The sequence below is a fragment of the Lissotriton vulgaris genome, chromosome 1_1 (genome assembly GCF_964263255.1).
Source record: "Lissotriton vulgaris chromosome 1_1, aLisVul1.2, whole genome shotgun sequence".
NCBI lineage: Eukaryota > Metazoa > Chordata > Amphibia > Caudata > Salamandridae > Lissotriton > Lissotriton vulgaris.
Genome location: NC_141685.1, coordinates 2052980282 through 2053005119, shown reverse-complemented (window position 1 = coordinate 2053005119; position 24838 = coordinate 2052980282). Strand labels below are relative to the sequence as shown.

The 24838-nt window shown below is 46.7% G+C and overlaps 1 protein-coding gene across 1 annotated transcript; it reads left to right on the top strand.

The window, feature by feature from the left end:
• The first annotated feature begins 1986 nt into the window (after positions 1 to 1986).
• Positions 1987 to 24838, top strand: LOC147751599 (myb-related transcription factor, partner of profilin-like). Its single transcript, XM_086933567.1, has 2 exons — positions 1987 to 2440; positions 24825 to 24838. The coding sequence occupies exons 1-2, from the start codon at positions 1987 to 1989 to the stop codon at positions 24836 to 24838; spliced, it is 468 nt and encodes a 155-aa protein (XP_086789693.1).

The following is a 24838-nucleotide window of genomic DNA, read 5'->3' as shown; positions in this document are numbered from 1 at the left end:
GATTCCCACTTGCTATTCTCCACATTCTGGAAACACCTTTCCATCTGATTGAATGATGATGCCAACCTGAATTACAATGATTATTGAATTTGAGGAAACATTCAGAGAGATGTGCATGTTTGGATATGATTCAAGTGCCCTCATCCATCCATGGATTCCAATGTTCAGCAAATGCAAAGCTGGAAGGTAAAATGATATCCTTTTTAGGAAGGTCTGGCTGTGACCCTAAAAGGAGCTGGTTGAAGGCCTACTGTCCTGTTAAGATAGGCTTTGTCACGTAACAGGTCAACAATTTAATACTTTGGAGCGTGCAGGGACTACAAACTTTGACCAGTAACCTTGAGATGTGGAATCCATAGAGGACAGCATGCTCTGTGGTTGTTAAGGAATGTCAATACTGTTATCTTGTCTAACAAGAGAAAACGTAGGTGTTTAGAACTAACCTTTAACTTTCTAAGCCTGCCTCTACTATGATTTGGAATTAACCCTTTACTTTTTAATCCTGTCTCTACTAATAAGAGCGTTGATGGGCTGTCTTTAGGATAGGATAGAATTGGATTTCACTTATAAAGCGCACCAATACCCGAGGGTGGCACGGCTCTAAAGCAGACCAAGAGGAGACAGGATGAAAGGCAAACAAGCAGCAAACCTAAGACGAAAAAAGCCAGGGTTTCAGATGTTTTTTAAAAGCCAAGAAGAAGTCCGCGTTAGAGATGAAAGTGGGTAGTGAGTTCCATAACTTGTGAGCTGCTACCGAAAAGGAGCGGCCACTTCATCCGGTCCTACGAACTCTAGGGATCACAAGTTTTTTTCTGTGAGGAGCATCTCAAAGGTCTCCTCGGAACATACCTTGGAAAAAGAGACTTCCGATATGAAGTGTCCTTACTATACATGGTCTTAAATACCAAGTTCAGAGCATTAACGCTGATACGTTTGCTGACGGGATACAGTAGAGGATCAAATCCCATACTTGGCTGACAGACGCTTGCGAATCTTCACAATAAGCTGTACTTGTACAGAGCATTGCAGTAGTCCAGCCAAGACATGACCAGGGCAATAATGAATGGTGCAGCTAAGACGGATGAAAAGGCATAATGTACTGGTCTTGTCCCATGCATAGAGGTGACAAAGTACGCGTTGCCGAGCAGTGTCTTTTAAGGTTATTTATTAAGTCCATTAGATGTGTAGTAACAGCCACACCAGGAGCAGCCTGCTAGCTGCTCAGCCCATCTTCCAACTGTCAACACTCACTCAGGCACGCAAGCATTCCACTCATGTCAATCACACCAACATTCCACACAGAACACTCATACTGGCTGAGCAGCTAGGAACAATGTGCATAGGAACATTATAACATACATGAGGATACTACATTATATTCTCCCATTTTAAATTGAAAAACGAATAAAACCATACTAAAATGAAAACAACTATACACAGCAATGTGCAAATGAAGACAATGGTCTATAACTCTGGGATGAATGGTAAAACAACATCACGGGAGGGAATACAGACCAAACAAAAGGAGGAAAGAAGAATGAAAAGATGCAAACAAACTATCACCATCCTCCTCCTTTAATATTGAAACAAAAAGTAGAGAATGTTCAGCTCACAGACACAAAGGGTCATATGTATCAAGGTACCCATTTGCGATTCTGAATTAGCGATTTTTACCGAATCGCAGATTCAGAATCGCAAATTGGTATGTATGTAACAAATCGCAATTAAATAGCGATTCGGTAAAAATCACAATTGAATTGCGAGATTCCCAAAAGCGATTCCCTAACCGTAAGAAATCGCAATATTGCAATTTCTTAACGGAAAAAATCGCAATTTTGCGAATTTCGCAAATCTGCTAATCGGAAACTCAGGTGCAGCTTGATGACCTCACAACCAGGAAGTGTGACTACCCATGCTGCACCTGAATTGCTGAGTCACAGTCAGAGTGAAGGAGTGGTGGAGACGGAACTCTGCAGTCTCTACAGTATGGCTGAAACTGGAGACATGGCCAGCCAGGAAACACAGCAGCAGCAGCAGGGGGAAGGTTCAAGGCAGAGAAAACAGAAATTCTCAGAGGCTGAATTGGAGGCATTAATGCAGGAAATGGTGCTCAATCATGAGCTACTGTTTGGCAACAAATCTTTGAAGGTGCTGGAGACCCGCAAAAGGCGCATTTGGGCTGAAATTCAGCAGAAAGTAAATGCAGTGGGGGTGACACACAGGAGTGTGGATGAACTTAGAAAGCGATGGTATGATCTGCGCCAGCGCTCGAAGGAGAAGTTGGCTGCCAGGCTGGAGCACTCCAGGACCACCGGTGGAGGGACCTTAACAGTGTCGGACTCAACACCTCTGGAGGAACTGGTGGATGGGACCCTGCAAACAGAAAGTGTTATGGGCGTGGCTGATCTTGACATCTCCGAGCAACCAGTATCAGGACCAGGTAAGAAGCATGCCATCACACCCCTGACACCCCCAAACAACCCCCAGCAGCAACCATGGGGCAGGAAAAATATTTGTAGTCCAGAACAGGTACACAGGCACACACAGCAATGCATTATGGGAGATGTAGTCACATGAACAGTAAAGTGGTGCATTTTCAGCCAGTCAGTCCCCAATAGCATGTGCAGGTGAGGAAAGGAAAGTACTTGACACATGTAATCCCAAACTGAAATGTATTAATTGCCAAGTGCAAGTGAGTACAGTTAATAAATGTGTGCATACATCCACAGCACCATCTGCAACACAGCCTACAGGCAGTGGGACATTGGTTGAACGTCCAAACTCAGGAGACGCAGGGCAATAGGAAAACACAGATGGGGAGGACAGCCCCGTCATCCCTCCAAAGCAACACAGAAGACACGTAGTCAGACCACTACCCCCATTGGAGGGCGAGGCAGAGGACAGTGATGTCAATGTGCACTCCGAGCCCACACAGCCACAGCAAGAAGTCCGTGCACGTGCTGCAGATCCGGGTGAGGGTACAGTCTTTGCTGGCCTGGAAATGCATATGTTGCAGGTGCAGCGCCTGCAAGCAAAAAACATAAAATCTTTACAGAGAGAAGTGAGGGCAGGCTTCAGGGGTATGACGGGTGAACTGAGGAGTGCATTGCAGGCACTCTGTGAAGACCTAAGAGCAGAACGTGCTGCTAGGTGCCGAGAGCTGCAGTGCCTGGATCTCTATACACTGGCTGTGAACCGCCTGGTCTCTGCCACCAATATCCTCTCCAGGCACAGCATACACGTGCAGCGCTAGATGGCACACGGTAGCCAGGAGGTAGCTAGGGCACGGGTGCAGGTTACATCTGCTGTAGACGAGCTGCGGGCAGTTCGTACTACTGGGCCAGGAGTCCTAACTCCCACTGAAGAGGACGCACTGTCAGGGCGGAGCAGCACCACCCCACCACGCATTATGGAGAGGCGCCGTAGTGGCTGAAATAGTAGGCCTACAATGCCTAATGAGGAGAACACTGGGCAATCACCAACAGGGGCTTCAGCTCGTCAGTGCCGCATGTGAGGTGCTAAGTTTGTGACCACTGGAAGAGGGCAGCTACAGACTTCACTTGTACACTAACTCCTGTTTATAGTCTTGCACTGTGAGAATAACATGTGCAGGAAAAATGGAGTGTGACTAGTTGGCATTCAGGCTGTATGACATAATTGATGCTGCAGTTAAGGAATTAAACACAGTCGCACACATGAGATATGGCATTGTGTCATTTTTCTTACCTAGAAATAGTTGTGTGTTATCTCATCTCGCCTCTGGCGCCCAGCTGCTGCACCAGCTACACCTGCTGCCATACGTCCTGGGCCAGGCCCCTCCACGTCTGAGTTTCCGATTCACTGACCTCCAATGGTGTGCCTTTCCTGGTGGCGATGTTGTGCAGTATGGCACATGCTACCACTATCTTGCAACAGGTCTGGGGGCTGTATTGCAGTGCACCTCTACTCTTGTGGAGGCATCGGAATCTACTCTTCAGTGTCCTGAATGTGCGTTCAATGGTGCCTCTGGTTGCTATGTGTGCTCTGTAGTATCGCCGCTCCCCAGCATTGGCAGGATTCAGGTAGGGCGTCAGAATGAAATCCCGGACTGCATTTGCACTGTCACCTGTGGGGTGGGATGGATATGGTTAGTCACTGTACTGCACATGGTAGTCAGAACAAATGTGGCCTATGTTAAAATGCATTTACCTAGTAGATATCCCTCGCCAAACTCCCCACTTGTGAGTCTACGGTATATTCCACTGTGACGGAAGATGAAAGCGTCATGACTGCTGCCTGGATATTTTGCAACTATATCAGTGATGATGTGTTTGGCTTCACACACCACCTGTATGTTCAGTGAATGGTAGCATTTGCGGTTCCTGAACACTTACTCATTGTTTGAGGGAGGGGATATTGCAACATGTGTCCCATCTATGCATCCTATCATGTGGGGGAATTGAGCGATTTGGTAAAAGTCCTGCTTGGTCTGGTCTAGTGCCTGTGGGGTGCGTGGGAAGTAAATGTGGTGTTGCATCCTCTGTACCATGGCATCAAGGAACGCGTGGAAAAAGCGCGAAAGTACACTTTGTGACACCCCTCCTGCTGTGGCTACTGAAAACTACCTGAGGCCAAGAGTTGTAGTGAGCACAGGACCTGGATGTGAGTGGGGATAGAATGTGTCCTGCATGTGGGGTGTTCAAGGAAGGGTCTGAGTTCCTCAATTAAATCATGGATACTGTCTTCATCCAGTCTGTAGTGGGTGTATATGTCCTCCTCAGTGCGCTGGTAGATGGTAATGCGCGCACGGAATATCCTCTCCTGGCGTCTCCTCCTCTGTGCAGCAGCTCTGAGTCGCATCCTCCTGGCTATCACGTAAAGCCCTGCCATTGTGGAAAAAAGTCTGTTGCATTTTGGTACTCCGTAAATAGTTTGCACCTGGTTACCACCGGCTCCTACTTGATGGTAATTGCGATTCTGTAAATTGTGAATTTCCGAAATTCGCAATTTGCAATTTTTTCATACATTCCATTGTGATTTCTTGATTTGCGATTTCCCGTTTGCAAATTCCGCACACTGAGAAATCGCAAAAAAAGTATATCGCAAGAAATTTGGAGATTTTCCATGCCGGCAAATTAATGAATCACATTTTTTGCGATTTCTCATTTTGCGAAGCACTTTTTCTTCATACATTCGGAATTGCGAATTTTCAAAATGCTGTTTTTTGCGATTTGCAGCGTTTGCGAATGGAAATTAGCTTGATACATATGGCCCAAAGTGAGCTAACAACACATGAAAAGACATGTGAACACATGTGAAAAGAGTAAAGGAAATAACGCACCCAGATCTCTAACACTATGGGTGGACTGCACTCAAGAACGTACTCCTCATGGAAGGAACCAAACCATAGTAACAGTGGAGAACGGACTAGAACCCAACTTACCACCCCTTATGTAAGGGACACATGTGAAAATGGGACTATAACCCATAAATTAAACTATGTAAATGGGACTGAGACCCATTAAATAATCCCAGTAGACAGGGTAGAATGACCTATAAAACCTCCCTCATGTAAGGGTAAAGCATATTTAAAATACGACAGGCAACCTGCATTGTATGGGACTTACACCCATAAGTACAAGTGCAGCACAATAAAATTACACAACATGACCCAAGTTCAGCACAAGGTAAACACAGAGTGCAGACACTGTGATGCGCGGGCTGACTTACACACAACAACACCTGAAGGGCAGGGCAACTTACACACAACAACAACATGTGAGGTGCAGGGCCACTTACACACAACAATAATCAGTGATGCACCAGGTGACTTAAATACAAGACAAAACAACGTGAAGACCAAAACAAACACGGGATGCGCAAGACAGCTTACACACTAGACAAACATGAGGTGAAACGCAAGGCAACTTATACACTACATAACCAACGTGAAACAATTGGTGACTTACGAACACTAGGAACATGAAAACCTAGGATTAAGTAGGACCAAAACCAATTCCTTGCATGAAAGGGAAACTAAATCCCTTAAACCAACCCTCATGTAAAGGTACAGTGGTTTACAGTGTGGATGTGGGACTAAAACCCATTTCTTATGTTTAAGGGAAACAAACCCTGAGAGTAACACGTCACCTTTTGCTGTAATCCACACACAATTTTCTCAGATGCACTTTAGAAGCAGAAATTTGCACAGAACACTGTGTGTGTGCCTGTAGAAATTGTGCACTGATGGCAGGTGGTGTGTGTGCCTGGTGGAAGTGTGCACTGCCAGCTGGAGGTGTGTGTGCCTGGTGGAAGCATGCGCTGACGGCTGGTATTGTATGTGCCTGGTGAAAGTCTGCACTGATGGCTGGTGGTGTGTGTGTGTTTGGTGAAAGCGTGCACTGACATCTGGTGGTGTGTGCCTGGTGGAAGCCTGCACTGATGGCTGCCGGTGTTTGTGCCTGGTGAAAGCGTGCACTGACGGCTGGTGGTGTTTGTGCCCGGTGAAAGCGTGCACTGACGGCTGGTGGTGTTTGTGCCTGGTGAAATCGTCCACTGATGGCTGTTGGTGTGTGTGTGGTTGTGTGTGTGGTTGTGTGTGTGGTTACATGTGTGGTGGTGAGTGTGTGGTTGTGAGTGTCTGGTGGTGAGTATGTGGTGGTTAGTCTGTGGTGGTGAGTGTATGGTGGTGAGAGTCTGGTGGTGAGAGTGTGTGTGTGTGTGTGTGTGTGTGTGTGGTGTGTGGTCTTATGTGTGTGGTCTTATGTGTGTGGTCTTATGTGTGTGATCTTATGTGTGTGGTCTTATGTGTGTGGTCTTGTGTGTATGGTGGACTTAGTTCGAGTTTTTGTACCCTGCACACTCACACACTGCCCCTACACACTCACACACTGCTCACCCTACACACTCACATAATGTTCACCCTGCACACACACACACACTGCTCAACCTGCACACTCACACTCACAATCAGACCCCTCCACTCCACCGAGGCGGTCATAGTAGCAGTCATGGACACCCTCAGGAAGGGCGCTGACAAAAACACCTCTCAAGCCCTTGTCCTATTAGATCTCTCGGTGGCATTCGACACGGTCGATCATACCATCTTGATCGACCGTGTCCACAACGCTGGCATTCAGGGAGTGGCCCTCTTGACTGGCTCAGATCTTTCCTTCACCGGCGTTCACAGTCCGTTCACCTTTCCACCTTTTCCGCACCCTACTCTTACCTTCCCTGCGGTGTCCCACAGGGCTCTGCACTATCCCCTCTTCTTTTTAATTTGTATCTTCAACCACTTTTAGCCTCCCTCCGCAACTCCCCGGTCACAATTTTCAACTACGCGGACGACCTCCAGTTAATTTTTCCCATAGACTCCCTTCCTTCCTCCCGTATTAACTTCCAGTCCACCATGCTGACCATTGCGGAGTGGATGCACCACAGCCACTTAAAGCTGAACCCTACCAAAACTGAGCTCGTCCTGGTAGGAGGCCCCAATCACCCATGGAATTCCACCTTCTGGCCAACATCTCTGGGGACAGCACCCACTCCTGTGAGCTCAGTCAAAAGCCTGGGGGTGATCATTTCTGAAGATCTATCAATGAGACCGCACATCAACGCGGTCACCTCAGCCTGCTTTTTCCACCTCAGGCGGATCCGCAAGATCAGCAGTTTTCTCACCAAAGAAGCCCTGACCCAAGTTGTCATCGCGCTCATCACCTCCAGGCTCGACTATGCCAACATGCTGTACGCAGGAATTTCTGCATGTCACCTCCACCGACTTCAGCTGGTGCAGAATCAAGCCGCCCGCCTGATTTTCCGCCAGCCCAAACATCAGCACGTCACTCCCCTCCTCCGTAGTCTGCATTGGCTCCCTGTTTCCAAATGCTGCACTTTCAAACTGGCATGTTCTACCTTCAAGGCCCTTTCGGATGCAGCCCCCGCGTTCATCTCTTCGGCCTTGTCCCGTCACATCCCTTCTAGAGCTCTTTGCTCAGCATCACTTAATCTCCTCGAGGTCCCCAAATTCAAAAGAAAAAAGCATGGTGGCCTGAGCTTTTCTGTCCAGGCCCCCTCCACCTGGAACTCCCTGCCACCCTCACTCCGTCTCTGCCCAAAGTACGACTGTTTCCGCAGACTTTTAAAAACCCTGCTCTTTCAATCCGCATATGACTAACCCTCTCACTCTGGATCACGTTACCTGTCAATGAGCGCCAAGAAACTGATGGTGCGCGTTACAAATAATTTTAACGTAACGTAACGTCACACACTGTTCACCTGCACACTCACACACTGCTCACCCTACACACACACACACACTTCTCACCCTGCACACTCAAACACTTTTCACCCTCCACACTCACACACTGCTCACCCTACACACACACACTGCTCACCCTACACACACACACTCTGTTCACCCTACACACTCTCACACTGCTCACCCTGCACACTCAAACACTGCTCACCCCACACACTTACACACTGCTCACCCTACACACTCACACACTGCTCACCCTAAACACTCACACAATGTTCACCCTGCACGCTCACACACTGTTAACCCTGCACGCTGACATACTACTCACTCTGCATGCTCACACACTGCTCACCCTGCACGTTCACACACTGCTCAACCTGCACACTCACACACTGCTAACCCTACACACACACACACTGCTCACTCTACGTAATGCGAAAAGACCTAGCTCTGCCCTTTGGCCTGTGTTCTAATTGTACAGTAGGTTGTGAGTAGTTGCGCTTGATTGGTTGGGGCATACCATTCTTGCTGCTCCCCTCACGAGGGCCGGCTGCCTCCATGAAGCTCCCAAGACACGTGTTCAGCTGTTCTTTGTTTTAGCTACTGTGAGTGTCGGCGCACCGTGTAAGCGCACAAGCATAACCTGCTCTCTCTGGAACACTCACACTGCTGAGTCACTCTCACTCTGCAGTCACTCTCACTCTGCAGTCACTCTCACTCTGCAGTTACTCACACTCTGCAGTCACTCACTCTGCAGTCACACACTCTGCAATCGCTCACTCTGCTGTCACTCACTCTGTAGTCACACTCACTCTGCAGTCACTCACTCTGCAGTCACACTCACTCTGCAGTCACTCATGCTGTCACTCTCACTCTGCTGTCACTCTCACTCTGCAGTCACTCTCACTCTGCAGTCACTCACTCTGCAGTCACTCACTCTGCAGTTACTCTCACTCTGCAGTCACTCTCACTCTGCAGTCACTCTCACTCTGCTGTCACTCTCACTCTGCTGTCACTCATGCTGTCACTCTCACTCTGCTGCCACTCTCACTCTGCTGTCACTCATGATGTCTCTCTCACTCATGCTGTCACTCTCACTCTGCTGTCACTCACTCTGCAGTCACTCACTCTTCAGTCACTCACTCTGCAGTCACTCACTCTGCTGTCACTCACTCTGTAGTCACACTCACTCTGCAGTCACTCACTCTGCAGTCACACTCACTCTGCAGTCACTCTCACTCTGCAGTACCTCATGCTGTCACTCTCACTCTGCAGTCACTCTCCATCTGCAGTCACTCACTCTGCAGTCACTCTCACTCTGAAGTCACTCATTCTGTCACTCTCACTCTGCTTTCACTCTTACTCTGCAGTCACTCTCACTCATGTAATCACTCTCACTCTGCAGTCACTCACTCTGCAGTCATTCTCACTCTGCAGTCACTCACTCTGCAGTCACTCACTCTACAGTCATTCACTCTGCAGTCACTCACACTCTGCAGTCACTCTCACTCTGCTGTCACTCTCACTCTGCTGTCACTCATGCTGTCACTCTCACTCTGCAGTCACTCTCACTCCACAGATGTGCTGCCTTCCAGGTTTCCGCACTGGTATTTGAAGCGTCCATACATTAAATAAAAAGACAAGACATCAGCGTTTACTTGCTTCGCCCTGAAATGGATGCAAAAAAAGAATAATCTCGCTAGTGGTGCATGCGTGCCACTGCGAGCATATGACTTTAATTATCCCGGCCTGACGGCCGCGATAATTGAAGATATATGGCCTCTGGTGTGCGTAACAGACACCAATAGGCCATAGGTGGAGCTCCGCCACCGCCTATGGCCTATTGCGTGTTCTGTTAAAAAACAGCACGCACGCAAAGGCCAATGAAAATGGAGCTTGGAAATAACACGCACGAGCTGCGTGGAATTTCCAGGTCCATTTTCAAAACCCACAGGAAAAGGACTCTCGTTGCGCGACACTGCATGTGCAGTGTACGCTAGGCCTGAGCCCTAAAAAACACTGTTACTTTTCCAAGTCATACATTGTGGAGTTTGAGTCGCTGCAAAATATATTCATGAAAACGTCAGTGTCCACATCATTACAACACGTTTGCCCATCAGGCAAATTGTGTGCCACGCTGGAAATTGTTGAGCCAGAAGAAGCACAAAATACTTTTATGCACAAAGTCCAATAGATGTGATGATGGAGAGCACAGCATGCCAGGGCTTTGGCTGTCCGCTGTTATGGATACTGGTGGGGGTGCGAGGCGTGATCTTCCAGTTTCTTGCTTCTTGAGTTTCTTGTTTCTTTTTTCTTCACTACCTCCTGGAAATGTATAAGCGCTGCCTGTGTAGTCATTCGAGAACCACTGTCTCTCAGAACAGTTCTGTTTGTTGTTTTCGCCTGTAGTTTCAGTAGATACCATCTAACATCAAGACTCCTTTGACACTTTAACTTCTTATGGAGAACTCATAGAGTAAGAGTTAGTCTCCAAATCTGCGCAAAAATATAGTGGTCTTGGCATGGAGGTGACAAAGACGTAGCCGAGCAGTGTCATTTAAGGTTGTTTCTTAAGTCCATAAGATGTGTAGTAACAGCTGCACCAAGAGCAGCATGCTAGCTGCACAGCCCACCTTCCAACTGTCAACACTCACACCAGGTACGCAAGCCTTCCACTCATGTCAATCCCACCAACATTCCACACAGAACACTAACACTGGTTGAGCAGTTAGGAACAAGGAGCAGGGGAACATTATAACATAACATGAGGATACTACACATAACCTTTTTCAAAATACTTAGATTGTAGAAACATATGCTGACTGTGCGACTGACCTGGGCACCAAAACTCAAAACATCATCAACAAAAAAGATCCCCAGATTGTTAACTGTCCTATCAGGGACAGGGAGGGACCACAGGCCACCGGCCATGAGGAGTTTGAGCAGGTGGAGTTCTGTGATTCAAACACCAATACTTCAGTGTTATCTGCACTTATCATCAGTGAGTTGTCCTTCATTTAGCAAATAATGCTGAACATACACTGATTGAACCTCTCAGATAGCCATTTCAGGTCATTTGAGATAAATATCATAATTTGTAAATCGTCAGCATAAAATAGCACCTGAATGCCAAAGGACTGCACCAGATGAGCAAAGGGAGTCACATAAAGGTGGAAAAGGGTGGGACTTAAAGATGAGCCCTGAGGCACCCCTACAGGGAAGACTGAAGGTCTCGGCTATAAAGCCTCCACAGTTGACAATATGGGCCTTATTTGACATAAATGAATGGAAAAGCTGTAAGGTTATCCCAGAAATTCCCACTTACCGCAGACGCTGAACCATGCACCCCTGGGAGACAGTGTCAAATGCCACCGATAGGTCAAGCAATATCAGGACCGCCACCCCAACCTGATATACCTGTGCACAGATTCAGTCAGTAGCCACAATAAGGGTAGCATCAGTGCTGTGACCTGCACAAAACCTGTTCTGAGAAGGATCTAAGATCTCTTGGGAATCAACATATTTCATCAGTTCTTTGTTGATGAATTTCTCCAGAATCGTATCCACAATGGAGATAAGGGAAATTTGGTGAATATTCTTCAGTTCCAGGGGATCATTGTTAGGTTTTTTAAGAAGTGGTGTAACAATGGCTTCCTTCCAAATAGCCGGAAAACTACTGGATTGAAGTGTGTCATTGAACACTTTGCATAGAAATTTGGCCACAGCATCTGGAGCCAGTTTGAGTATAGACTGCGTACACATGTCCGAAGGGGCTCCTGGTTTTAAACCCAACAATAGCTCCTTAGTTTAATGAAGCGAGATCTGTGGAAAGGTAATGAAAAGTGTAGTAATCAAGTCCATGCAGGTAGAAGTGATTCAAGAGGATTTATTTAAGTTGGTTACAAGATTAGTAATACAGCCCCACCAGGAGCCACCAGCAAGGCGCTCATCCCTTTTCCAAGTGTGTAATTCATACACCAACATTCTATCTTACATCATCTCTAGAGTGTTCCACTGGAGGAGCAGTGGATGACATGTAAAGAATAATAACCAAGATACTACATATCCTCCTTTCTTCCAGAAAGAAAACAGAAAAGAGGAAAATAGAATCAGATGTAGAAGCTAGTAGAGCAAAATAAAGAGGAGACTACTAGAGAGAAACCAAGCAGAGGTAGAGAGAAAGAAAGCAACCAAAAATCTTAAAGAAACAGATACATATAACCTCATCCTCCTTTCTTTATATAAATGAGAGAAAGAAATAGAGAAAAGAAAGAGAACCCATCAATGAGTACTCTCTGTACACCAACTAGCCAGGTAAGTAAGCGAGAGAGCAAACCACATCAGGAGAAAAGTAGATGACAGAGAAGAAGAGAAATATAATATAAAACTCATTCTTCTCCTAAATATAATAAACACTAGAGTTAAAACAAAATAGAAGAGAACTGGCAACAGTGTTGTGGATGAAAAAACTCCCAGTCTGACGTGAACCAATTCACTATAGTTAATGGGTAAAAACCAAAACAATACAAACATGTGGGTAACAGATGAACATGCAGAGGTAACAACAAGGGAAAATTAAACTATTGTGCACAGTAGAATAAAAAAAACAACCAACAGTAGACACCTTAAGTAAGGTAAGAACGTGCACTGTAGTGAAGGTATAAAAAATGTAATGACAAGTGTAATGTCACGTCCGTAAGGACGCACCTCGACAGGAGGTACAATGTTATGCACAAGATGATGGGGAGACCCAACAAACATACCTCAGAAAGGTCAAGAGAAATGCATTGTAGATGTGTGACAAAAATCACGCAATGTGTGAACCTAGATAGGTGTGCACTGAAACAAAAGAAACAACTTCCTCTTGAAGAGGAAAGAACAATGTGCACTGTAATGACGGGACTAAAAACCCATGTGAGACGCCTCGTGTGGAGGTACCAACTGTGTGCACGGTAATGACGGGACTAATCCCCTGTACATTGTAATGATGGAACTAAAAATCCCTGTGAAACACCTTGTGTGGAGGTAATCACAATGTGCACTGTAATGACAGGACTAAAACCCCTTTGCACTGTAATGACAGGACTAAAACCCCTGCAAAACACCTTGTGTTGAGGTAAAGATTGTGCACTGTGTGAAGGTAAAACTATTGTGCACTGTACCAGACTAAAGAAATTGTGCACCATACGAAAAAGAAAACACCCCATGAGGTAAAAAACAAAATGCAATGTGTCAATAAACTGTGTAATAAGAGAAAAACCAGAAACGCTCAGCCCCTTCTCCAACTGTGTAATTCATACACCAACATTCTATGTTACATCATCTCTAGAGTGTTCCACTAGAGGAGCAGTCGATGACATGTAAAGCATAATAACCAAGATACTACAAAAAGGTTCTCCATAGAACCCTGAGCAGTCAACAAAAACTGTTTCCTCCCCTCCAGAAGGGACAAGATTTCACATGATATTGAGGACCATATTTTGAAAATAAACTGCAACCTTATATCAGAATTCTAGAGAGGAGTTCTGCATCTGAAGCTGACCTCCACCCTCGCCCAGAACTCACCCACCGACCCCACCGACCCAGATGCTGCCGCCCTTAACTCAGACAACGGATCGACGACTGCGCCAACACTCTCGCCCCGCTCAAGAAACATTCCATCAACCACCCCAGCAAGAAAGCAGCCTGGTTCACCGAAGAACTCCAGACCACCAAACGTACATGCCGGAATCTGGAGAAGAAATGGCTCCATGACCGCACACCAGACAGCCACGCAGCCCACAAGGACGCCATCCGCAGACATCACCACCTCATCATAACAGTCAAGAGATCTTCCTACAAAGCCTGCCTGGATAACAACGCACACGACAGCAAAGAGCTTTTCAACATAGTGAAGGAACTCTCCAACCCCAGCGACAACACCAACGACATCCCGTCCTTGCAAGATCTGTGCGACTCACTATCTGCATTCTTCCATCGCAAGATCGCCGTCATCCATGACAGTTTCAACACCCAGTCCGCTCCGACCACGACAGACCCCACCCCGAACGCCACCTGCACCAACCAGCTGACCTCCTGGTCCCACGTCAAAGACGACTAGACACGCAAGGTAATGAACTCCATCCACTCAGGATCTCCGTCTGGCCCATGCCCGCACCATGTCTTCAACAAAGCAGACGCAACCATCGCACCCCAACTACGGAAGGTCATCAACATCTCCTTTGACACAGCGACATTCCCAAAAAGCTGGAAGTACGCCGAAATCAATGGTCCCCTCAAGAATCCCAAGGCGGACCCCAAAGACCTCAAGAACTTCTGACTCATCCCCCTGCTCCCCTCCCCGGCGATGGTCATCGAGAAAATCGCCAACATACAGCTGACCCGCCACCTCAAGGACAACAACATCTTAGACCCATCCCAGTCCGGATTCAGACTAAACCACAGCACCGAGACAGCCCTCATCGCCGCCACAGACGACATCAGGCACAAACGAGACAACGGCGAAACTCCACATCCTCCTGGACCTGTCAGCCGACTTCAACACAGTCTGCCACTGGACACTAAGAACACGCCTCCAAGAAGCCAGAATCCAGAAAAAGGCCCTGGACTGGACCACGTCCTTCCTCTCAGGCAGAACCCAGAGAGTCCGCCTCCCACCCTTTCGATCCGAAGCCACTGACATCATCTGCGGCGTACCCAAGAGCTCATCCCTCAGCCCGACCCTGTTCAACGTCTACATGGCCCCCTTCGCACAAGTGGCCCATCAGCACGACCTGCACATCATCTCCTACGCCGATGACACCCAGCTCATGCTCTCCCTCAACAAGGACCCACGCACAGCCAAAACCAACCTCCACGAGGGAATGAAGGCCATCGCCTAGTGGATGAGGAGCAGCCGACTGAAACTGAACTCTGACAAGACGGAACTCCTCATCCTTGGCCCCACCCCCTCTGCCTGGGATGACTCCTGGTGGCCGACCACACTGGGAACAGCACAGACACCCACGGACCACGCACGCAACCTTGGATTCATCCTCGACTCCTCCCTCTCCATGTCGAAGCAGGTCAGCGTCGTCTCCTCCTCCTGCTACAACACCCTCCACATGCTTCGCAGGATCTACAAATGGATCCTGACCGAAACCAGAAGAACGGTGACCCAAGCCCTCGTCAGCAGCAGGCTGCACTACGGCAATGCACTCTACGCAGGAATCCCGACCAAACCCCTACAACAGCTGTAACGCATCCAGAACGAATCCGCCCGCCTGATCCTCAACATCCCTCGACGCAGCTGCATCACCTCCCACCTAAGAGACCTGCACGGGCTCCCCGTCAACAAGAGGATCACCTTCAAGTTCCTCACGCATGCACACAATGTACTCCACAACACCAGACCAGCCTACCTCAACATCAGACTCAACTTCCACACCCCCACCCGACAGCTCCGCTCCGCCAGCCTCGCCCTCACTGCCATACCGCGCATCCAACAAACAACCTCCAGCGGCAGATCCTTCTCCTTCCTCACCACCAAGACCTGGAACACCCTCCCCGCTCATCTGCGGCAGACCCAGGACCTGCTCACCTTTAGGAAGCTCCTCAAGACCTGGCTCTTCAAGCAGTAGCAGCACCCCCTCCCCTCAGCGTCTTGAGACCCTCACGGGTAAGTAGTGCACTTTACAAATTCACTGATTGATTGATTGATTGATCTGTAACCTCAGTGGCTCGGATATCTCCTTTATAACTTTAAACAGCATACTAAAGTGATTTTCAGCTTACCTAATCTTTTCTGTAAAGAAGCATGATTTGTCCTGGAAGAATGCCTGTTTGTAGTTCCGGAGAAGTATTTTCTGCTTTTCTTTTTCACTGGGACATTGGTTAGCACATCATTTCCACTCTTGTCTTTGGCATTCCCGCCTAAGGGACATGAGTTCTGCCGAGATCCAAGGGGCCGAGTGTTTTATTCTTTTAACAACACATTTTTATAAGGAGCAACTATATCCAAGGCTGCATTCAAAATTATGGTATACAAATTTGCAGGAATGTTGACTCGTATCTATAAAACTCAGAGGGTAAGGTATTGAGCCTGCTGCTACTATGTTTGTCTTGGGTTGTGATTAGTAAGGGGCCACTCCACTGGCAATCTTGCCTCCTTCTGCCATGATCCTTGGAGCGATGGATTCCATCCAGGGAGTTTAGGGTCCTCCTTCAGAACCCTTGTGGCACTGGCACATCCTGACACATTCTCAGCTAACGATATAACTCATTTAGGTAGATTCTTTTGTATACCTCATGTATTCCCCTCTAGAGATAGATGGCAGACTTTTATTTTTCAACTGCTGGGTTCTTCAGTCAGTCCAAAGTGACTGAAAATAATTCCTGGTTGCTCCTGTTCATGTTTGTCCTCTAGTTCTGATTTCTTTCCATTCCAATAAAGACCCTCAGGAGAATCAGAAAGTTCTAGATCTCTGCTCCAAAGGAGCAATTGTTCAGATTCCTCTAGAGTTTTCAGGCCTTATTAGTACTGTCTCCGTTGTTGAAAAGAAATACAATGCATATCAGTATCCAGGCTGCACATCGACTCAGGGGCAAAACCTAAATTCTTTACTGATACCTCAGCTTTACCAAACAATTGCAGAAGTCCTCCCTGCGAAGCTACCGCGCACATCCTAAGAGCGACCATCTAAGCAACAATGACTGATTTGACTTCCAGCCGATCCTCTTCCACTGCGAACCCCTGCACCCATGATCCACATATCCTGTTTGCCACAAGAACTGCAGTTCTTTATTGCTTGACTGTACCGGCCGTTGATTTCCTTTTTAGCACTTGACTAAGCCCACTTCATCAATACTCTATTTAATGCCTGGGGCTCCGGGGCAAACTGTGCAGACCCGGCATCCCTATCCTAGTGCCTGATGTCTGCACATGGCCATATGTGTCACTGTTCACCTGCCTCCCTCTGAGGCCTGCAAAGCTCAGCCACCTTGCCTTCCTGTCAAGGGTTTTTTGTTTGGGCCCTCACACCCTTGATGGGGTAATTCCCACCTCTGTATTTCTCCATTCAAGTTTGAGTCCCCTAGGATGGGGTGGTTCTGATGCTCAACCTAATTGGGGGTTGGAGTGGATGGTGGGAGGGTTTGGGTTTTAAATCCAGGGCTCTGTCTTTGGCACCTGGTTATTGGGGAATTGTTGAACTGTTATTTTTGAATTGTTCTTAGCATGTTACTGCTTGCATCCATCTTACGCTATCTCCATCCACTTGACGCCGGCTCTCTGCGTAAGCCCTGTAGTCACGATCACTGCAACACCAAACCTCCCTCGCTGCTACATGGCTGACACCACCTTTTTAACATGCAACATTAGGGGCCTAATTGATGGCGGGAAAATGCGCCTCATGCATGCATACCTCATTAGGCACAACGTTGTCATTTGCTTCCTGTAGGAGACACACCTGCTCCCTGCCACCTCACCTAGACTGCGCTTCCGGCACTGCGGGGACTCCTACACCACTTTTCATTCTAATTATGCATGCAGCATAGTCATCCTCTTCTGATAGGGACTCCCCTAGCGCGGCTCCCATTCTGTGGCAGACCACTCGGCTTGCTCACTTTCGGATCATGGCCTGGTGCCTCAGCAGCTGTGATTACCGCACACTCTCCCCCGCATGTGCTCGTGGCTCCTATCCCCAATCACTTTGAGACTCCTAATTTCGCAGAGAGATTTGTAGTGCCATTATAGACTATTTTGAGTGCAACACCCACTCTGTAAAGTCACCCTCAATGCTCTGAGAGGCCTTCAGAGCCACAATCCGAGAGGAGTGCATTGCCAAGCAGGCAAGGGTATTAAAATCCATCCGAGGCACCCTAGAGAGGGACATCGAAGAACTAGATCCGCAACACTCTCAGTACCCAGACCCTGCCATTTTAGCTTCCATCCACCCTAAGCTTACCAAGTTCCATGAGAAGGCCGTCAGAGAAGTTGCTTTACTTGGCAGAGAGGCACGTGCATGCCGCTACAGTGAGAGCGATCAGCCCAGCTGACTGTTAGCGGGTCTTTTGCGTCAGCCACACGCCTCCTCCTACATTACATCTCTAAGCAATGAGATCACTGGTAGGACCACATCCCCAGGCGACATTACAGCCAGGATCACTGCATTTCTGGCCAACTCTACACAGCTGGCATGCCTTTGTCCCAGGAAGCCCTGTATCATTACTTTGATTCAATTGAGCTCTCTTGGGTTGGGAATGGTCACTGCAAATATTTGGATGAACCATTCACCCCGAGGAGATCACCAAGGTTATAGCCAGCCTCCCAGGCAACAGGGCCTCCAGCTCCAACATGGTCACCCTGGCATTCTATAAAGAGTATGCACCTCTTCTATTCCCCAATTGGCGGAAATGTATAACAAATCTTTAGAATCTGGTACACTTCCCCCCTCCCTTCACGAAGCTATGATCACTCTCTCTCATCAAGCCGGACAAACCCCCTGAGTGCTGTGACTCATATTGGCCCTTATCTTAATCAATGCAATAACAAAATCTATTTGAAATTACTTGCCACCCTCCTTCTCCAACTTATGCCGTTAGTTGCCCACCCTGATCAATCTGGGTTTATCCCCTGCCTTGCTACGTCACACAATCTGCACACTATTTTTTCTGTTATCCATCAAATAAACTCCACCTTGCCTGCAGTGGCCGCCCTCCTGGATACCAACAAGGCTTTCAATACGCTAGAGTGGCCATTTCTATTCTATCTTCTAGGGGTTTCGGCCTGGGCTTCGTTCAAAAGATTAAACTCCTTAATATGTTCCCAACAGCGAGCATCTGGATTACAGGCAAGTCACTGACCCCATACTGATTAATAAGGGGCACCAGGCAGGGATGCCCCCTTTCCCCTATGTTATTTGCCATTGGATGGAGCCCCTTGCGGCGTGTCTGCGCCAGCACTACACTTATCGGCGCATCAGTTTCTCTTCCTCAGCCTTTTTGACTTCTATGTATGCAGACAATGTCTTGATCTATGCCTGTAACCCGCATGAGAATTTAGCCCCCATGACTAGGGAAGTGATCTGCTTTGGTGGTTTCTCTGGGATCCAGGTAAACTGGAGAAAATAAGTCCTATTTTCCCTTACAGACGCTACCAAGCCTTTTTCCTACCGAATACCCGATCGTCTGGGCATCGGGTTCTGTTAAATACCTGGGCATCTGGCTAAGAAGGGATGTGGACGAGCTATGGTGGTTCAAGTTTTGTAAGACCATGGACTGGCTTGAATCCAAAATACAGTCTTGGCTTAAACTCCCCCTTTCACTTGCCGGGCGCATTGCGATTGCGAAGATGGTTGTGCTCCCGAAATTTTTATATCTCTTCTTAAACATCCCTATTCCGCTCTTATCATCATTCTTTAAAAAGTTGCGCTCTGCCATCATTACACTGATTCGGGCTGGTCAGAAGCCCGGCATTGCTTATGAGCTCCTGGCGCTGACCAGTGGCGAAATGGGGGCACCTGATTTTGAACTGTACGACATGTGTGCCCAAGCTAGCTTTCTTCATCTCTGGATCCAACCATGCACCTTTCCAGCCCCACGTTGCGGTCGAAACAGACCTAGCCTTACCCTGGCCACTGCAGACCACGCTGGATTTGCCGTACAAGATCCCTTGCAATGAGGTTGACACTGTGGAATGCTTGGGCTGGGCCTTATCGGGGCATCAGTTTCTCTTCCTCAGCCCTTTTGACTTCTATGTATGCAGACGATGTCTTGATCTATGCCTGTAACCCACATGAGAATTTACCCCCCATGACTAGGGAAGTGATCTGCTTTGGTGGTTTCTCTGGGATCCAGGTAACCTGGAGAAAATAAGTCCTATTTTCCCTTACAGACGCTACCAAGCCTTTTTCCTACCGAATACCCGATCGTCTGGGCATCGGGTCCTGTTAAATACCTGGGCATCTGGCTATGAAGGGATGTGGATGAGCTATGGTGGTTCAAGTTTGGTAAGACCATGGACTGGCTTGAATCCAAAATACAGTCTTGGCTTAAACTCCCCCTTTCACTTGCTGGGCGCATTGCGATTGCGAAAATGGTTGTGCTCCCGAAATTTTTATATCTCTTCTTAAAAATCCCTATTCCGCTCACATCATCATTCTTTAAAAAGTTGCGCTCTGCCATCATTACACTGATTCGGGCTGGTCAGAAGCCCGGCATTGCTTATAAGCTCCTGGCGCTGACCAGTGGCGAAATGGGGGCACCTGATTTTGAACTGCATGACATGTGTGCCCAAGCTAGCTTTCTTCATTTCTTGATCCAACCATGCACCTTTCCAGCCCCACGTTGCGGTCGAAACAGACCTAACCTTACCCTGGCCACTGCGGACCACGCTGGTTTTTCTGTACAAGATCCCTCGCAATGAGGTTGACACTGTGGAATGCTTGCGCTGGGCCTGGGATGGAATTTGTAGATTCACTCATGCCAAGGAACTCCTTGAGCCCGGAATGCCACTCGCCAACAACCCCTCATTCTCCCCTCTGCTAACCGTGGGCATGGATCACCGGGCCGCAGACCTGGGTGTTCGCACCAACGCAGATATCTACCCCAATAATACCTTCTTCTCTATTCTTGATACTTCCCACCGCTTGAAAAATTGCTTTTTTACCAAATCAGAGCCACATGTAAAAATATTCACCCAACTTTTTCACTTACCCCCCAGCCTTGCGCCGCACTTGAATATGTTCACACTTCCGCTTCCCTGCACAAGGTAGTTACAAGGCTGTATGCACTAATGCTGGCAGCCTCTCCAAGGGTCACGGAGTGCGCCCATGACGCTTGGAACATGGACCTAGACAATGGCGGTTCCCCTACAGAATGGCAAAACTGCTCCAGTCAATCCGAGTGACTCTCCCCGAATTACTGACTAAGGCTCATTCATTTCCATTACCTGCACCGGCTATACCGTACACCTGCCTTGCTTCACAAGATAGGGCTGCTAGATAGCGCCAGAGGCACGCGCAGTTCATCCCCCGGTGCCTACTTCATGCACTTGGCATGGCTGTGCCCCAAGGTTTCTGAGTTTGTGGTGGAGGTGTGCTCTGCTATTAGCAACATCACATCAGAGCGCATTGTTCCCAACCCCCTACAGTGCCTTTTGGGACATGTAAGGGACGTCTCAGACCACCCACTGCAAGCTAACTGCCATGTTGATTATACCAGCCAGACGTCGGGTTGCAAACAATTGGGACTGCAGACCAGTGTTGCTAATTAAAAATTGGCTAGCCGACAACGCTCATTGTCAATCACTCCCGGGAAAATTCTGGGATTTGATACCCTTGGCAAAGAGACCTCCCGATATATGGGGCCCCCTAATTTCTTACCTTAAACAACTGGAAGTCCACTGACGGTCCCCACCCCACTGATCCACCGATTTCTATGACAGACCTTGAATAGATCAGCACCTAGAGTTTTAGCAACTTACCTATACACCACACTAGCACTGTTTTAGCAGTTTTACTTCTCTCTTCTGCCACAGAGGGCCGGAGGGCACACTGATGTAACGTATGTAATGGAGTCAACTCTTTTCGGTCAATGTATTGAATGCCAAGCTTTGGATAAATATGTAACGTGTAACATGCTCTTTGAAAATCAAAAAAAAAATCAGGCCCTTCCTCATTAAGTGTTTTTTGTTTGTTTTTTAAGAATATTTACAAAAAAATCTTGTTTCCATGAAAAACTTTTTGTTTTTCTGTTTCTGCTTTTTTAAATGTGAAGCCAAGAATCAAACTCATTTTTCAAATTTAGATTTATTAATTTGCATGAGATTTAGAGAAAGAAATACAATACAAATGTACGGTGTATAAGCCATCTATTAAATAAACATAATTCTAATTTACACTTAATATTTACAATTCAACATTTCAAGTTTAGAGGTACTATTTTTAAACTAATAAGGTGTCTTAATTGTAGGTACACTTCCATGCTAAGAATATGATAGCCATCAATTTGGTCCACTATCCCAAAAGAAATATATTGCTTTTTCCTTTTAATAACTACGGGGCATATTCCCAAGCAATAGCAATAATTATCGCTATTGCTTGGTTAGAGACAAATATTTACCGCAGCGCTGCGGCGATTTTTACCGCAAATAAACCTTGGTATTACCAAGGTTTAACGCAAATGCGGTAAAAATCGCCGCAAATCATGAATATCGCTGAAAAGTCAGCGATATTCATGCATTAGCGAGCTAATGCTCTTAGCCATGTTATCCACCTCCCATTGGATAACATGGCTAAGAACTGCTCAGGGCAGGTGTTAGCTTTTGGAGATATTCCCGCTTAGCGCGAATATCTCCAAAAGTTGGTAATAGGAGATAGCGATGTTAGCGACTGTTTTCAGTCTCTAACATCTTGGCACGCCCACTTTGCATCTCATTAGTGATAAATATCACTGACATGCAAAGTGGGGCCCAAGATGGTCGCTATCTCCTACTAGCTGTCGCTAACTGGTGTTAGCGGCAGCTAGGTAATAGGGAGATAATTTTATCTCCGCTTTCTTACCTTTTAAAGCCAAAAAAGCGGAGATAAACCCCCTTGATAATATGCCCCTACATTCTATAACCAGATGAGCTAGTGCTCAAAGTTAACCTACCTAATTGCAAGAATCAATTGTTCCAATTAGATTTTTTTTTAAAGTGATCAATATGTAGTCTAAGAGCAAGGCATCTAGGGCCAGATATACTATTTATTGGTTGCACAATACTTGATGCAATTTGGTCAGTATTTGTGCGACAAGTAAAGAATTTCAAAAACTGACCTATGTACTTATTCGGTTGGTTATTAAAATTCTGAATAGCAGTTGGGCAGAATCCAACCTACCTCATGGATATTAATGAGTTAGGTCAAAAACTGCAACTCACTAAGATTGGAGGAAATTGCTGGAATTGTGGCTGCTGGGGTCAGCAGGCCACAATGGATGTGATTGCTTTAAAAAAGATAAATCCTTTTTTTAATGAAAAATACAACATGTTTTCCTTAACGGAAATAGGACTGCATTGAAAAAGAAAGGTTTGCTCATTTTTTTGTTTGTTTAACCAATGGCAGCAATCCTCTGGACCTCTGCCTACTTTTCAACAAACGTTTTTTTCCCATTCACAAAATGTTCAGGGTTTAAAAGGGATCACATCCCTTTTGTGAATTCATTCCACCGCCTTTGACATGTTGGTAAAATATCAATGTTTTGTAACTGAATTTCTGTTGAAAAATATTGAGGCATGAGATACTGATTCGGTATTTGGAAATTAATCCTATAATTCACCCTTTCAATATAATGAATTGGTATAAATTTGGAATCCCGTTTAGGAGTAGGAACACTTTTGTAACTCCTAAAATGGAATTTGTAGATAAGTAAAGCACTTTTAGGGTTTGCTAATGTTGAAATGAAGTATTTGCAACAGTTAAAATGCTTACATCTGACCCCTAGTTTCAACGCACTATAAAGAGATTATGCCACCTAGGCGTGCAAGGAACGGTACTTTCCTGGATTCAAATTGAATGCCTGCTCTCTTTGTAAAGCGAGGCGGTGCAGTTCATCCCTGCATCCGTGGCAGGCACCTCAAGGTGCCTGCCGCAGGGTGTAGGAACCAACAGGGGGGCACCATGGATTCAAAAGAGCTGGCCAAGGGATTACTGCAGGCTTTCTGAATGGTGGATGGGCTTTCCAAGTCCATCCGAGGCCATTCAAAAAACGTATTTGGATTCCCTTCTGACCGACCCCATCAAAATGGGTCAGGCAGGAAGGAATCCGAATGGGCAATTCTGATGCGGTCTAACGGCTCTGACCAATGGTCGTAGTGTCTCCGACCGACAGTCGGAGCCATTCCCAACCCCATCGGAATCGGGCCCTTCGTCTTTATCAAATGGAGTGGACACTGAGATCCAATCACCTGCGACTTGTTTGTGTTCCACTCTATTTCAAAACACTACAAGAAGGCAGGTCCTTCTCAGTAAGTACGGCTAAATTCTGGAATGCTCTGCCTGCCCACCTGCACCTGATCGAAACAGAATAGGAGTTTGGGAAGGCCTTAAAAACCTGCCTCTTTTCTCAGTTGTACTCTCCCAAGCCTATCTTTTTTTTGTCAGTCTGCTTTTTGCACCAGGACCCCTCAGTTGACGTATCTGCATGCTCTACAAATGTATATTGATTGATTGATTGATTGATATAAAGGGAAAATATCTAGCCTCGCCTCAGAAATGTGTTTTAATTGCCTGTTCATTGAAGCCAAGCATTTACTACACACAGTTCTGATATAAACACTCAATTGTTTTTTCACTCTAAATTCTGGCTGGGTTCAGGACAATATTTATTAATATGCAATCAAAGATTTCGCATAATTACATGATTTTACTACCAAATTGTAAACACTGTGTGTTTTCATTCGAACTGAATATTATTTAACCCTAATATAGAAATGTCCTACAAATTAATAGGAAGAATTGAACTTTAACATCAGTTAGTTAGTGTGCCAATGTGTATCATATTCAGCCAAAGAAAGGCATTTGTAATTTGTGTTGTCCAAGTACATGTAAAACTTTGTTTCTCTTTTTAGAGTGCCTCAATTAA